Source organism: Salvia miltiorrhiza, chromosome 5 (genome assembly GCF_028751815.1).
Source record: "Salvia miltiorrhiza cultivar Shanhuang (shh) chromosome 5, IMPLAD_Smil_shh, whole genome shotgun sequence".
NCBI classification, from domain to species: domain Eukaryota; kingdom Viridiplantae; phylum Streptophyta; class Magnoliopsida; order Lamiales; family Lamiaceae; genus Salvia; species Salvia miltiorrhiza.
Genome location: NC_080391.1, coordinates 11035397 through 11050946, shown reverse-complemented (window position 1 = coordinate 11050946; position 15550 = coordinate 11035397). Strand labels below are relative to the sequence as shown.

The 15550-nt window shown below is 32.7% G+C and overlaps 1 protein-coding gene across 2 annotated transcripts; it reads right to left on the bottom strand.

Moving 5' to 3' along the window:
• Positions 1–23: 23 nt before the first annotated feature.
• Positions 24–6116, bottom strand: LOC130985989 (E3 ubiquitin-protein ligase RGLG4). 2 transcript variants are annotated; one of them, XR_009089130.1, is made up of 12 exons: positions 5529–6116; positions 3357–3441; positions 3028–3168; positions 2753–2866; positions 2520–2617; positions 2348–2427; positions 1390–1495; positions 1171–1298; positions 733–874; positions 517–573; positions 296–442; positions 24–207 (listed from the first exon to the last, which is right to left on the bottom strand). XR_009089130.1 is itself a non-coding variant. In XM_057909242.1 (11 exons), exons 1-11 carry the CDS (start codon positions 5808–5810, stop codon positions 359–361), a joined length of 1317 nt encoding a protein of 438 aa, XP_057765225.1. In that variant the 5' UTR covers positions 5811–6116; the 3' UTR covers positions 24–358. The 2 variants fall into 2 exon arrangements, 1 of the variants encoding a protein (XP_057765225.1); XM_057909242.1 differs by having other exon boundaries at positions 24–442.
• Positions 6117–15550: the final 9434 nt, after the last annotated feature.

Here is a 15550-nt window from a genome sequence, read left to right as displayed (position 1 = left end):
GCTTAATTATTCAAACATAGTAATTAAGATGAAATACTTGGAATAATCCTACACATTCACAATCCTGAGGTTTACACCATTGCAGGATACAATCTTGAAGGCAAGAAACATAGCTGCCATATTTACATATCATGGTTCATATATACAAATTCACGCCTCACACAACACCGAGTTAGCTATTAGCACCTGATCGGTTGATTAACACCACTGCAATCACACATAACATCGATCACACACCGAACGAAGAAGAAAAAGAAAATGAGAGCAAAGCCGAAAACAAATTCTTCCACCCCACATGTGTGCTTCTGCAGAAACTGGATGTATATGTAGTTACTACCACTTCTCACGCTGGAGATGATCAAGAATACAGCCTGAGACGACTTGTGATGCGTTTCCGGCAAATGGGACACTCTGATAATCTTGTGCTGCACTCTCTACAAGTCTGGAATCAACAGTGATTGCCTGAGATTATTGTACTAATCCGGTTATGACAGATATTTTACTATTGGATCTTACCAGGTGCCCGCAATTGAAGGCCATGTTCTTCGTATTGGTTAAGCAAACGGGGCAAACCTTCAATCAGATATATAGAAGGATCACGTCAGACAACACTAGTATACCACTTTTCTTTCTCTGTAAGCACTAAATTATTTAGAAGCTATTGTTGGATTGGATCAGCAGATTTAACATCGGAAATGAAAGTGAAATTGGACATGGTACGTATGCTCTTACCTGATTTTGTTCATCTTGCATAGAAGCTGAGCTGTTGCTGGGTTCTCGTGACAATCCACTTCGGCCATTGTGTGATACTGGTGGTGTGTATGGCACCGGTGGAGGCCTAGGAACTATTTTCTTAGCTTTGCCAGTCACTCGCCTTTGTTACAAGTTGAGAGAGAGAGAGAGAGTATGTATCAATACAAAATCTAAATGTACCATGCTGCTCTTCACTATCTTCTAAAGCATATGATGATCAAGCTTTTGGTTCATCAGCTTCTTTTAAAACATATCACAAACATGGAGTTTCAAAACAGAACGATAAGTCAATTGAACTATGTTCTGTTGTTGAGATCACCTTAAGAAGGTTCATTACGCATAGACTTGCATGGCTTTATGAAGGCAACACTCGGTTAGATAAAATCAAAGCACACTTGTAACAGAGAGAAGACATACCCTAATAAACCGAATTCTCGGGCTGCTTTATACTGGAGAGGAATTTCCATCAATGCAGCAAGAGCAAAAGCCGTCTCTTTTTCAGCAGATGATGTGTACTTTGACATGATCTCAGTAAAATTAACAAACTGAAAATTCAGGAGATAACAAAAAAAAAAACATTACTAACAACTTGGTTGGTTATATGAGGTTATATATGAAGTCCGAAAAGAGTAATACCTGAAAATTATCGAACTCGCGAGCAGGGATTTTGTCATCAAATTTCTTCATATCATCCCATGGTCCATCACCAACACCAACAAGAACAATTGAGAGAGGATAGAGACTGATAACAAAATTTTCACAAAAGTATATATTAGTCCTCTTTCTAACTTAATGTGTTTCCAGCGTGCATGGAAAACTAGATGCTGAAAGGAGGTCTCTTGTAAATTCTTGTAAGAGCAAATTGGCAATCTGCCGAGGGAAAAAGTGTCTCACTGAAGCATGATATAGTTCTCCACTATTTAATTCTGAATTGTACAAGAATAGACATTGAGAGCAGCTACTAAGGATCAAGCTCAGTAAACCTTTTTATTCAGGAAGCCATACAAGCATGAAAAAGTTATATGATAAAATTCAAATCAACTGCCATTTCCCCAGAGAAGATATTAACGATTCCGAACATTACTAATCATATTAACCTCGAAGCCAGCCTGAAGTTCCTTTCTTAAGTAATAGACAAGTAAAATTTTGAAGGACAAAGAAAAAGGAAGGCATTGTAACAAACTCAAACAACCAAAACTTAATTTGGAAACGAATTATAATGAACCGTGTATATTCTTAATGTCATAAGTTATAGGAAACCAGCTAGAATTTCAAGTTATGATATTCATAATCAAGAAGGTTGTTTAGCACTCAAACACACAATAATTTTTCTTATTCTTCTTTTCTTTTTTTGGATAGGAAACACACAGTTGGAAATTTAAGCCGTTAATCTCCTCAAAGGAAGGAAGCATGCATGTTCTGGTTCACTTCTAAGATTTTTCTCTCAGCTTCAAGCAAAAATAATTTTCTTTGACAATTTTTTTGTTTCATTTTTTGAAGGTTCGAGAAGGTGGCAATCTGTACCAGTTCTTAATTGTATAATTAGCAGAAGAGATATCCATTGAAAATCGGATAACATGAAACAAATTTTTACCTTGCATTCACTATGGAGTTTATGGTTCTCTCTTCTTGTGGGCTGAGTTCATCATCTGCCATATTGACACTTCTGGTGACCTTCATCAGATAAGGTAGTTCATTAATGAAGTGAGTGCATCTACAAAGGCATATGACTATTTCATCATTCCCCATCATGTTTTTGTGCATACCTGCCCATCAGCAATGATCACCAAAACATGGTATTGTCCACCATTTTTCTCCACTATATCTACTGCAGCATCCACAACAGGTCCATAAGATGTTGGCCCTTAAGAACAGAGAGAGTGAGAGAGAGAGAGTTTCAGAGATATAAATATAATTTATAGAAGTATGTAACCAAAGGCTCCCTGTTAATGACAACTTGAAAGACAGTCATTAGGTTACAACTTATAAAGAACCTTACCAGATAATCGTAAATTTGGGACTATTCTTCTGTAGCAGGCCATAACTTCTTCAAACCCATGGCAAGAAGAGTGATCGCTGTGAAAGCTAAATACTTCCTGATCATGCGTGGTTGCTACATGAAAAAGGTGGACGGGGGATTGAGTTGGCTTCTCGAACCAGAAAGAGTGATGCTAGGAAGAATCCACAACCATCTTAAAAATAGCTACTGGAAAGAAATCAACAATGACAGACATAAATAAGTTAAATAACAATGATGATGCAAAATAAACTAACCATCACCAAACCCGAAACAAGGAATCAAATTGTCTTCATCAAACGGGGCCAAAGTCTTCCCAATGATGGATATAGCTTTTTCGTATGGATTTGACGTATCACCAATAGCATGCAGGCTACGGTTATTGAATGAAACTTTGCCTTCAGATATATAAATGCATTAGCTACCAATACACAAATTCATACAAGATAAACACCAGAGAAGAAATGAATCTTTAGGTTTTTGATCTGACTATTCAATGTAAGATAAAGGTAAAAGACTAGCTACATAAGCATGTCGTTCAAAGATCAGTTGCTCTCAATTGTTCCGTAAAATACTTGCTAGTTACCTGTCCATTCATTGCTTTTAGTAAAATCAATTCCAAGAATTAGATTTGATGATTCCAGTCCAGCTTCTCTTAATGCCGCTGTCACCTGCAAATGCCAATCGATGGTTACAAAACTAAAGTTTTTCATAATATTTAAATGAAACAAAAATGAAATAAAAATATATTTAGAGCTAGTGTTCTGGTGTAATGTTGTTTCTTGTAGATTAAGTTAGTATTTTCTTTATCATTGTTGGTGTAGAGTTTTTCAATAAATCATTTAGTACGTCAATTAAAATGTATTTAGAGCTATGTTTTATGATGTTCAAGTATGAGAAATATAACTTTCACTTATATGTAAAAGTTGTAACTTTTATTCTCCAATGAGAAACCTGTTATGTTGAGATAATATGCATATGATTGAATCCCATTCGAATTCTGTGTCCTGTTATATTACTCTTGCACTGGATCATTATTTATTATGGTATATTATGAATTAAAAAGATATTTTAGTTTTATATTATTTACACAACGAGCAATTGAAGATCAAATTTGCAAAGCCACATGTTCACAATTCTCCTCGTATTTAGAAGATTGGAACGATTTAAAAGTATCATATATTGTGAATGTCACATCTTTCATTAATGAATTAGTCTTGTTCAAACTCAAAGAAGAGAAGATAAATCGTTATGAGGTGGTCGTGTTTGATTTTTTTAATAACATTGTAAAGCAATTAAAACGGTGTTACGATTGTAATAAATTGTCATTTATTTTAAATTTTAATTTATAAATTATTTTTATTGATTTATTAAAATATAATTAGTTGAACCCTAATGAATAAAAACTCTGGATCCGCCGCTACTGTATATGACATTAAGGCTGTATACGAACTGAGACGAGCCGAATACTTTCATGCTCGGTTCGTGAAATTTTTATTCGAGCCTTAAATTGGGCTCGACAAATAGATATTGAGCTCGAGCTTGGTTTGAATTCGGTTCAATAATTATTTGATTGAGCGAGCTCGAGATCTCGGCTCGTGTTTGGCTCGACAATTTTTCGCGAATTGTTACTTGAGCTTGAATTCGAGTTCAGCTCGTGAATAAAATATAAAACCTGTTATTCGAGTTTGAACACAAGCTTGATTGACAACTATTTTCATCGATTATTATATTTTAATTTTTATATATATAATAGTAAAAATATACTATATGGATATTCTTATCTTATAGTATAAGTATAATATATATGCATCTTATTTCAAAATTATAACAACAAATTGTTAATTTTTATGTTTTTCATTTTAATATATATGAAAATATATAATTGAATTCATTGTTGATAATTAAGTATTGATGATATTATTTGAGGATTGATTAAAAAAATACATACACAATTACAAAAATTTATAGAATAGGTTTTGATAATTAAATAGTAAAATAAATACACTAATTGATATATACAAAATTATTTACATGAACATACTTGTGAACACGTTCGCGAATCACAAACAGGTTCGAACCGAACATGTTCGCGAGCTGAATATATGTAGGCTCGAGTTCGACTCGATAATTTTATCGAGCTCGGTTTTAGGCTTGAGTTCAACTCATTTAGGAGACTAACAAATTTCAAATTATTTTTTTTCCAGTCGAGCTCCGAATAATTTGCAAACGGCTCACTTCGTTTACAGCCTTATACAGTAACACACATTGTAGACAAGGTATAAACAAGAGGGAAACTATCAAACAAGTGATTAATTTAAGATTATCCTTTCAAGTTTAAAATTGACTGGACTTGACTTGTGCGGTTAGTGCTTTGGATATAAAAATTCTAAGTAGCAACTTGCAATGTAGTATATGACAAGACAACTATAATGATGCTTTGTTCGAGCAGCAAGATAAAGTCCACTACAATTTAATTAGTCATTTAAGAGGGCACAAGAAATAGGTGGGGCTAAAGCCAACTTTGATAAAGAATAGACGACCTTGACTTATTGTTCCAACCTCCAACCCAAATGATACTCATACGCCAAGTTCTCAACTACTAAAGAGTTTCAAGATCAGTGGATGCAATGCTTCCCAAAGCAAATTGTGAGGGTGTTTAATTTTAATCGAAACATGAAAGTAGTAAGAAATTGAAAAGGCAAGAAGCGTAACGAAAAGCGGGGAAGGAATTCAATAACGCAGTAGGAGAAGAAACCTGGTCGAAGGAGGTGAAGTAATCGGGAATGTAACCATACTTTTTCTTCCTGTCGACGCCGGAGCTCATGCCAGCTGCTGCACTGCCTCTGGTTTGTTTGATATTTACAGAAGTGGAAGCAGAAAAGGAACGATCAAGGTCTCTCTCCGGATTGCCAGCAAACGAAGATGAACGCGAGCTCCTCGACCGACCGCGGGAAATCGGACGGGAGCGAGTCCTTAGAACGGCAGTGGCGCTGCGGTTGCCGGCGCGCTTCCGAGACCGGAACAACAGATTACCCATCGCATCTTCTTCGGCTCCGTTGAGAAACTGGCTACGAGTTTATAAATTACGAGAATCCCTCGCTTTACGCAGGCTGCAACTACGAGGAAACTAGCACAGATTCTGGAGCACCTTTTTTTCTTCGAATTTTATATGTGAATTAAAGCGGAGTAGCTTCGAGAGTGTATGGTGATGCAGGGGAAAAGATAGCGTATGAATGAGTAGATTGAATGGAATCAATTCTTGCCTCTCTCACACGATATAACTTATAAGCATCAATCTCATAACACCCAGAATTTATGAGCAGTGGCATACGTTTGTAGAATGGGGCCATGGGTGTGTTACGTGTAAATTAAGGGGTGTATTCGTTTAGGACTTTAATAGATTTCTCCATACTTTTAAAATTTGAGTGTATTCATTCAAAACTTTTAAAAGTCTATGAAAATCTAGAGATATTTGTTTAAGACTTTTAAAATTCTATAAAAATCTAGAGGTATTCATTTTAGACTTTTAAAAATCCACGAAGAGGTATTTAAAAATCTATGAATTTTAAAATTGGACTGATTTTCATTAATTTCATTCAAAAAATACACATGAACAAATCCGACCTCCGACCACAAGAATTTGAAAGATTTCATATTTCAGCACCGCAAGAATTTGAAAGATTTCATATTTCAGCACCACGCCGCCGGCTGGATTCCAGCGGCCATGGCGCGAAGAAGCCAGCTTGGCCGCGAAGAAGCCAGCGGCCGCTAGCACCCAGCAATTGCTGGGCCTGTTTAAATCTAGAGTTTTTTTTTTTTTTTTGATGAAATTACATTATAAATGATACAAACCTCACACACACACACACCCCACCTAGTGGTTATTGTGGCCGAGAGTACTCGAACCTGTGACCTCTTGGACAACAGGCAACCACCCCAACCACTAGGCCATCCCAAGGGGACTTAAATCTAGAGTTCTTGATTGTATTTGTCGAGGAGTGAGAATCTAGTAAAGGCAAAGGAGCGAGAATGGAGCTTTACTTTAGCAACTTTGCTGCAATTAGTCTTCCATTGAATCCACAACACAACTACCCCATTCTAACCTCCTCCCATCATCATTAATCCATCTTTCCGGTCTCTTCTATAATCCTAAAACCCAAGAAACAACCGCTATTTGCCAAGATGCCCTTTTTCGATTTCTTCAAGAGATTCAAATTCTTGAAACCTCCGGATTTCACGCTCGGCTGCTTCTCTTTCGGCCTCTGCTTGATTCTTTGCTTCTTCCTGCTTAACTACAGCGTTGTCGAGAATTTTCACGAGAATTTTCGAGATTTGTTAGCGCCGCACGAAGCCAGCGATCGCTGGGAGCTGTTCTAACGCGTAATTAACTCCAACGAGCGTTGGGATGGTAGATTTCAAATCCGTAAAAATCACATCAAATTCTTGTTAAAATTCGTCCAAAATCCGTTCAAAATCTGTACAGATTCTGTTTAGAATTCCAAAATACATGAAAAATCTGTGTGAAATCTGTAGATTATTAAAATCTCTGGATTTTAAAAATCTACAAAATTCCTGAACGAATACACCCCTCTAAGAATATTTCATCATACTATCTTCATCGACCACTTATATCAATATCTTCTTTATAATAGCAAAATCATTTTTTTTTTTGGAATTTTGGGTGAGGGGGAACGGTGAGGTTTGATCCCTGGACCTCACTATTCGTAGACAGAAGTTCGCACCGCTTGGTGTCCCCTTGGGGACAATATCAAAACCACTTATTGTGGCAGAATTGCCTCACTTCAAAATTCTTCGATACTCATGCATCTACAATAATTTACTATATATATATATAGAACTACATTATTTGTGAGAACGTGAGAACCATCAAATCTAATGCATTCACTCTAAAAATTAATGCATTCGCTGTTAAAATTAATGCACTCAAAAAAATAAAAAAATTGCTCCCTTCAGGATTCGAACCCAGGATCTGCATTCATCCAACAAGATGATACATCCATCGTAGATCTTGATAATCGAATGACTGAAAATGGTTCTCCGTTCTTTTTTTATTTATGGTTATTTCTTGAACCTCTCCCTATATATATATATATATATATTCTTCATTATATATTAATTAGTTAACTATTACATTCCATATAAAGTTGATTCATTAATCTTAATAAACATATAATTAATAGTAAATGTGTATATATATAATATTAACTTCACATATAATCTAAATTAATAATTTTTTATTATTTATTTTATCTCGATAAAGATTAGATTTACATGTCTGACAATAAAAAAATTATAATTTATACTCCATCCGTCCCACTCCAATAGGCTCACTTCTTTTGGGCACGGAGATTAAGAGAACTTACTCCAATAGTAATTAGATGTGTATTTATTATTAATTTTATATTTCTCAAAAACGTACATATTATAGAGTTAATATATAGATATGGCCACTTTTATATAGTAAAATTAAAATTTGGCCTATAAAATAAAAACATTAAAATATGGCCATTTTTTGTATAAAAAGTCAAAATTACCCCTAACAGTAAAAATTTTAAAAATAGCCATTTTTTCTCCACCTTTTTCAACTCTCTCTCTCTCTCTCTCTCTCTCTCTCTCTCTCTCTGTCTCTCTCTCTCTCATGTACGATCTCTCACTTTCTCTTAGGGTTGTAAATGAACAGAGCTACTCGCAAGCTATTCGAGGTTCGGCTCGAAAAAAGCTCGTTCGGAGCTCGATTCGATAATAAATGAGCCGAGCTCGAGCCCAATTTTGAGCTCGAAATTTTTATCGAGCCAAGCTCGAGCCTGACAGTGTTCGGCTCGTTGAGCTCGCGAACATGTTCGAATTCTATTGTTCGCGGACATGTCCGCGAGCCTGTTCACGAACCTTCAGTCGAGCCTTCAATCGAGTTAGTACACGAGCCTTAAACGAGTCGAACTCGAACTCGAACTCGTGTAACATATTAATTAAGAAGATTTTCTTAAATTTATAACAATTCGAGCTTGAACACCATATATACGAACATCTAACGAGTCGAGCTCGAGCTCAAGCTCGAATTCGATATTATCGAACATCACCCGAGCCGAACTCGAACCGAGCCCGAGCTTAGTAAGTGGATGACGAGTCGAGCTCGATCATCAAGATAAAAGCTCGAATCGAGCTCGAACACCCGAATATTTAAACGAGCCGAGCTCGAGCCTACTAGTATTCGGCTCGGCTCGGCTCGTTTACAGCCCTACTTTCTCTCGTTTTTTTTTCTCTCTCTCTCTCTTCTATTTTGTGATTTCTGGTGTCGATCGGCACCGGCGGGTAGAGCCTAATCGCCTCCGACATCGCCGCTTGTAGGTAGTGTATCCGCCATAGCTTGTCGTAGCTGTAAACGTGTCCGATCTGATATTTGATTGGCGAATTCGTGAGATGTCGCGCTCACTTCTTGAAAGCTTCTTCTTCGATCTGATTATATGGTCCTGGATCGTCTCGATGCATTTGAAATCGAAGATTATCGCCGAACACAGAATATCGTCAGAGGTGCTGAAAATTGGGCATGTCAAACAGAGAATGTCGTCGGAGGTGAAATTGGGCGTAGATCCCTCTGTCTGCACATAAGATTTCCTACTAATTAATTAATACACTCTATAAATGGTGATGCGGTGGAGGTAATTAACTCAAAATGGAGGTAATTGTTTATATATGTAGTGATGCGGTGGATATGGTGATGTTGTGGAGCTAATTGGGCGGTGGAGGTTTTTGCATTTGTAAAGCTTTACCTTTCCAATAGCTTTGATTGCCTACGGGATGTATTTGGTTCGAATGAATGGAGAAAGGTATAGAATAAATGAAGAAATTTTTCGTCGGAATTAGGGAAGGTAATTGTTTATATATGGTGATGCGGTGAAATTCAGCGTCTCTCTCTTTCTCAATAATGAAAGTATAGGTATAATTAGTTGAATGTGTAGGTATAATTAGTTGAATTTGTATTAGTTGTCTTCTAATACCGATTGTTTTTTTAATATTCTTGAATTCACAACAAGATTTATAAATTCACAACTGAATGTTCTTGAATTAACAATCAAATCTATGAATTCACAACTTAATGTTTTTAAATTCACAACTAGATCTATAAATTCACAACTTAATGTTCTTGAATTCACAACCAACTCGATAAAATTCACAACCAGATTTATGAATTCACAACTAAAACTCAAATTCACAACCAAAATAAATCATAGTGTTAGTTGTGAATTCAAACTTTAAAAACTTAAATTCACAACTAAAATAAATTCTGGTTGTGAATTAAATCTCGGTTGTGATCGAATTCGACTGGTTGTTAATTCACAACCAAAAAATTCTGATTGTGAATTAAATTGTAGGGTTTAGGGTTTAGGGTTCACAACTAGGGTTTACGGTTTCAGTTCAGTTCAGTTGTGAATTTACTGTTTCAGTTCAGTTGTGAATTCACAATCGTAATAATTCACAACTAGGGTTTAGGTTTAGGGTTTCAGTTAAGTTCAGTTGTGAATTTACTGTTTCAATTCAGTTGTGAATTCACAACTAGGGTTTAGGTTTAGGGTTTAGTGTTTCAGTTCAGTTCAGTTGTGAATTCACAATCGTAATAATTCACAACTAGGGTTTAGGTTTAGGGTTTAGAGTTTAGGGTTTCAGTTCAGTTCAGTTGTGAATGTACTGATTAAGTTCATTTGTGAATTTACTGTTTCAGTTCAGTTGTGAATTCACAATCGTAATAATTCACAACTAGGGTTTAGGTTTAGGGTTTCAGTTCAGTTCAATTGTGAATTTGCTGTTTCAGTTCAGTTGTAAATTCACGACTAGGGTTTAGGTTTAGGGTTTAGTGTTCCAGTTCAGTTCAGTTGTGAATTTACTGTTTCAGTTCAGTTGTGAATTCACAACTAGGGTTTAGGTTTAGGGTTTAGTGTTTCAGTTTAGTTCAGTTGTGAATTCACAATCGTAATAATTCACAACTAGGGTTTAGAGTTTCAGTTCAGTTTAGTCGTGAATTCAAAACCAAAAAAATCTGGTTGTGAATTAATTTTTGATTGTGAATTCGACTGGTTGTGAATTCACAAACAAAAAATTCTGGTTGTGAATTCACAACCAAAAATTTTTGGTTGTGAATTCACACTGGTTGTGAATTGCGGGATTTTTTAAAAGGGTGATGTAAAGTGTACATTTTTTTAATTTTTAATGTGAATGGTATTTTGGTAACACTGGCCATTTTTTAATATTTTTATCTTAGTGGACAATTTTTAATTTTACAATATGAAAGTGGCCATTTTAAAAATCCACTCCATATTATATGTATATTTTACAATATATTATACTGCATGAATTATTTATCTTCTTAATTTTCAATAAAATCAATTTTAAATTGGGTTTGAATTAGACATGAACGTGTATGTAACGGGTCCGGTCATTGATTTGCATGTTTGCATAATAAGGTACAAATTCTATAAACTGATTATATATAGATATAGTTTATCAATACAGTAGTATACTGAAGTATTAAATTTAATGAGTACCGTATAGTGCGTAATGATTAAATTATAAAGATAAAGTAGAATATATTTCATTTTTAATGTATATAAATGTCAATCCAAAATCAAATTTAATTGAAAAATATAATAGAAAATATATTTATATAAATAATAAATAATTTATAGACAAACATAACTACCAAAAATTAGATTTAAACCAAATAATAAATTTTGTTTGTTAGATATATAACTAATTATTCATCTATATATTTATATTAAAATTAATATAATTTCTACCTTTTTAAATTTAATCTTACTTTTCTTAGTTGCATTAAATATTATTATATTTAAAAAATATATAAATAAAAAATAAAAAATTTGATATATAACAAAAATATAGAAATTGAAATAAAATTTATATAAAAAAAGAAAATAAAATGAAAAAAATCGTATGCTGATCAAAATTAACAGGAATGTGAGAAAAGATAAATAAAAAGTTAAATTTTAATGAAGGGATAGAAATAAAATATTTTAAATTTTAATTTTTGTCATAACTTATTCGTTTTAAATTCATTTTCGATAATTTTTATACCATATAAAGGATCTTGTCGTGAACATAAATTGAAGATGTATGTTGAATACTTTTTTCATGAATCATATTTGAAATGTGAATTAAAAAAAATAAGAAGAACAAAAGAGAGAGAAAATTAGTGCAAGAAGAGAGAAAAAAAATAGGGAAAAAAAGGGGAAGGAAAAAAGTGTTCTTTTATATATTACTAGTACGCTCATTCATGCAATGCACGGTGAATATCCATTTTTTTTTTTTTTATCGGACAAAGTCATGTTAGAAGTTAGCAATTAGTTCCCCCCATCCACTCCAAGAACCACCTTATCTCTCCATTCACCAAAATTCACCTTATATCTCTAATCTCCAATTCGCTCCCAAGAGGGATCGAACCCGGGTCACTTCACTTAAGTGAGGATCCAAATTAAATGACACATTTAAATAAATAAGTATAAATATTAAATAGAATTGAAATATAAATAAATACTACAACATATGTTTTAAAAATAAAATAATCCACGTCAATTACTCAATAAAATATCGAATTTAAAAACGAAAATTTTCAACTCTGTACAAAGTATAATGATAGTTATAGTTATTAAATAATTTCAAATCATTTTATAATGAAAATTAATACACTACACATTATTATTATAGAGTATTACATGTCATAATAAATAAATAAATAAATACTTTCATACACAAACATAAAGAAAAGTTGTAATGAAGAGAGAAAAATAAAATATTTTAAAGTTTACAAAACTTATTCGTTTTAAATTCATTTTTGATGATTTTTATACCATATTAAACATTTTGTTGCAAACCTTCATTAATCAAATTTGAAAATATTTTGAAAATAATTAAATTATATAAAAAAAATATAGTGAAAAGGTTTGTGGGAGTAGCGAGAGAAAAAAAAAGGGGGGGGCTGGGGGATTGGTTTCATTATCTTCATAATAATCACATACTAGTACGACCTCTCGTGCGATGCACGGACCACGATATATTTATTTATTTTTTAAAATTATAATTATGTAAAAATATCAAAATATCAATATTTATGAATTAGATTAATTGATAACAAAAAAAATATATGTTAATTTGATATATTAGTATTTGACTTGAAATAGTTTATAATAACAATATTATCAACTTAATGAGTATAATATTAAAATTAGTGAGTATTGTAAAATAATAATTAAATATGTAGTACAATAATAATAACTAATTTTTTATTTACATACTTGTTCCTTAATTGTATTTAATTTAAATTTAAAATAATTATAATTAAGCAATCATGTAAACTTTTTTTGGCCCAAAAAAAATGACATCAACTTATTTTTTCATTAACAAATAATTTTTTTTAAAAGAGTGTTAGTTAAAAATGAGAGAGAATAAAAATTATTTTTTACACTTTAAATGATCATAACTTATTCAATTCAAATTTAATTTGTATAATTTTTACATCGAATTAAATATCTTTTCACGATCTTTAATTTAACATCCATATTGAATATTTTTTTACTAATCGAAGTTATCATAAAGATTTACCCTCTGACTGCGTCAGCTTGGCGGGAGGTGTCTTTTAAGGTTTGACGGATGAGTCTTGTAACTTCGTTAATCTAGGTTGTCAATAGCCATTGGGCCGGATGTGATATATTCAGCTTGGTTGTCACTTCAAACTAATCTATAGCTTTTCGGGCTGGATGGGCTAGTCTGTTTGACTATTTGGACTTTTTAGGGTCGTGCCAGATTGCCGAACTAGCTTGTCGGACTAGTTCGATGGGCTCAGGCTGAATGCAAATTATTCTGTCTGACTGTTTAGACAAGTTGGACTTGAGTGGGATAGTCAACCTGGATCCGTCCAGGTTGGTCTTGCAATAAGTATAACTTGACTTTATCGGGCTAGACGAACAAGTTTTTTTAAATGATTGGGCTAACTTCGTTATCGATCCAAGTTGGTTCGAAGTTTGTCGGGCTGGACTGACTGGGTTGTTTAGCTCATTGGGCCAACTTAGAATGCTGATTGAATATGAGTCAAGTTGACAGATTTTATCCACTACAATTAAATAAATTAAAACTCGTTATGTTAAAAATCAATTCTTTTCTGGAAACACTATACCCTAGAAATTTTATAGAATTATTTTGTTATTTTCACCTCTTTCACACCAGAAAACCCTTTTCCTCTTTGTTTCTGTCTCGTTCTTTCCGCCTCTCCCTCACTTTCTGCGTTTCTCGTAGCCTTGCATCTCTCTCACCTCTCACTCGGCACTGCACAGATCTTCCCACCTTGACTTCTCTAGTAGCAACTGTAGCACAGAACGTCCCCCTTTTTCGTCGCTTCCTCCGCCTCGCCTCTCATGCGCCACCGCAAGGACCGATCGGTCCCGTCTTCTCCGCCAACAGTTGCAAAATGGAAAATCAGCAGTAGTGCCGCAAGCCTCGAGAAGTTCACCTCTACAGTTGCATCAGTTCGCCTCGAAAATAATGTATTTAAATTATAATAGGTATATAATGTAGATAATTTAGAAAATGAGTATTTTTGATAGATAATTATAGAAACTTGAGTAATACTACAAAATTAAATCCCTCAAATGTTGGGGGTATTTTTTAGACTTTAGTGTAAAGTTGGAATATATTAGACTATTAACTCCTTTTATTTAAAAAATATTAAAAAATATATCCATGGAAAAGAAAAAGGTGATGCTAAAAATTTAAAATGAAAGTGTTATTATTAAGGGGTTATTGCCAGAAAATACATATACTTTGTCAATTTTCTGGTTTATATCATGACTTTATAATTTGGCCAAAAAATACATCAATTTTCAATTTAATTGCAATTATAACATGACTTTATAGTCTGGCCAGAAAATACACCAAATTTCAGTTTATTCTCAATTATAACATGACCTTATTTAAATTATTTTTCATCATAGATGTATTAATATTTATTGTATTTATATTAAATTTTTATGTATAAAATATTTTTAATTGATTGATTAATTTTTATAAAAATTAAGTTAGATGATTAATTATTTCATAATATATATATATATATATGTATATATATATGTATGTATTTTTGAGCCATCAATATAATATCTTGTTATATATATATATATATATATATATATATATATATATATATATTTCTACATTTTCAACACACAAATGCATATATATATATATATATATATATATATAAATTTGATTTTAATATTCTATTAATATATTACATATATAATAAGTATTTATTTATTTAAATTCTGAAATTATAAAATATTAGGACCAATTAAAAAATTTACGTACATATAATAGAAACTATGTTAAAAAGTAAATAATATTATATATTATTTACATATAGATGTATATTTATCAAATATATATGTATTTATATATAGTATATTGTGAGATGAAAAGAAAATTAAAAATATTTAATGTATTAAACTTGATATTATTATACTAAATTAATTACAAGGTCATGTTATAATTGAGAATAAATTGAAACTTGGTGTATTTTTTGCCAAACTATAAAGTCATGTTATAATTGCAATTAAATTGAAAATTGATGTATTTTTTGGCCAAATTATAAAGTCATGATATAAACCAGAAAATTGACAAAGTATATGTATTTTCTGGCAATAACCCCTATTATTAATTTGAATAAAAGAAGAAAAGAAAGTGAGCAAGTGGTAGGGT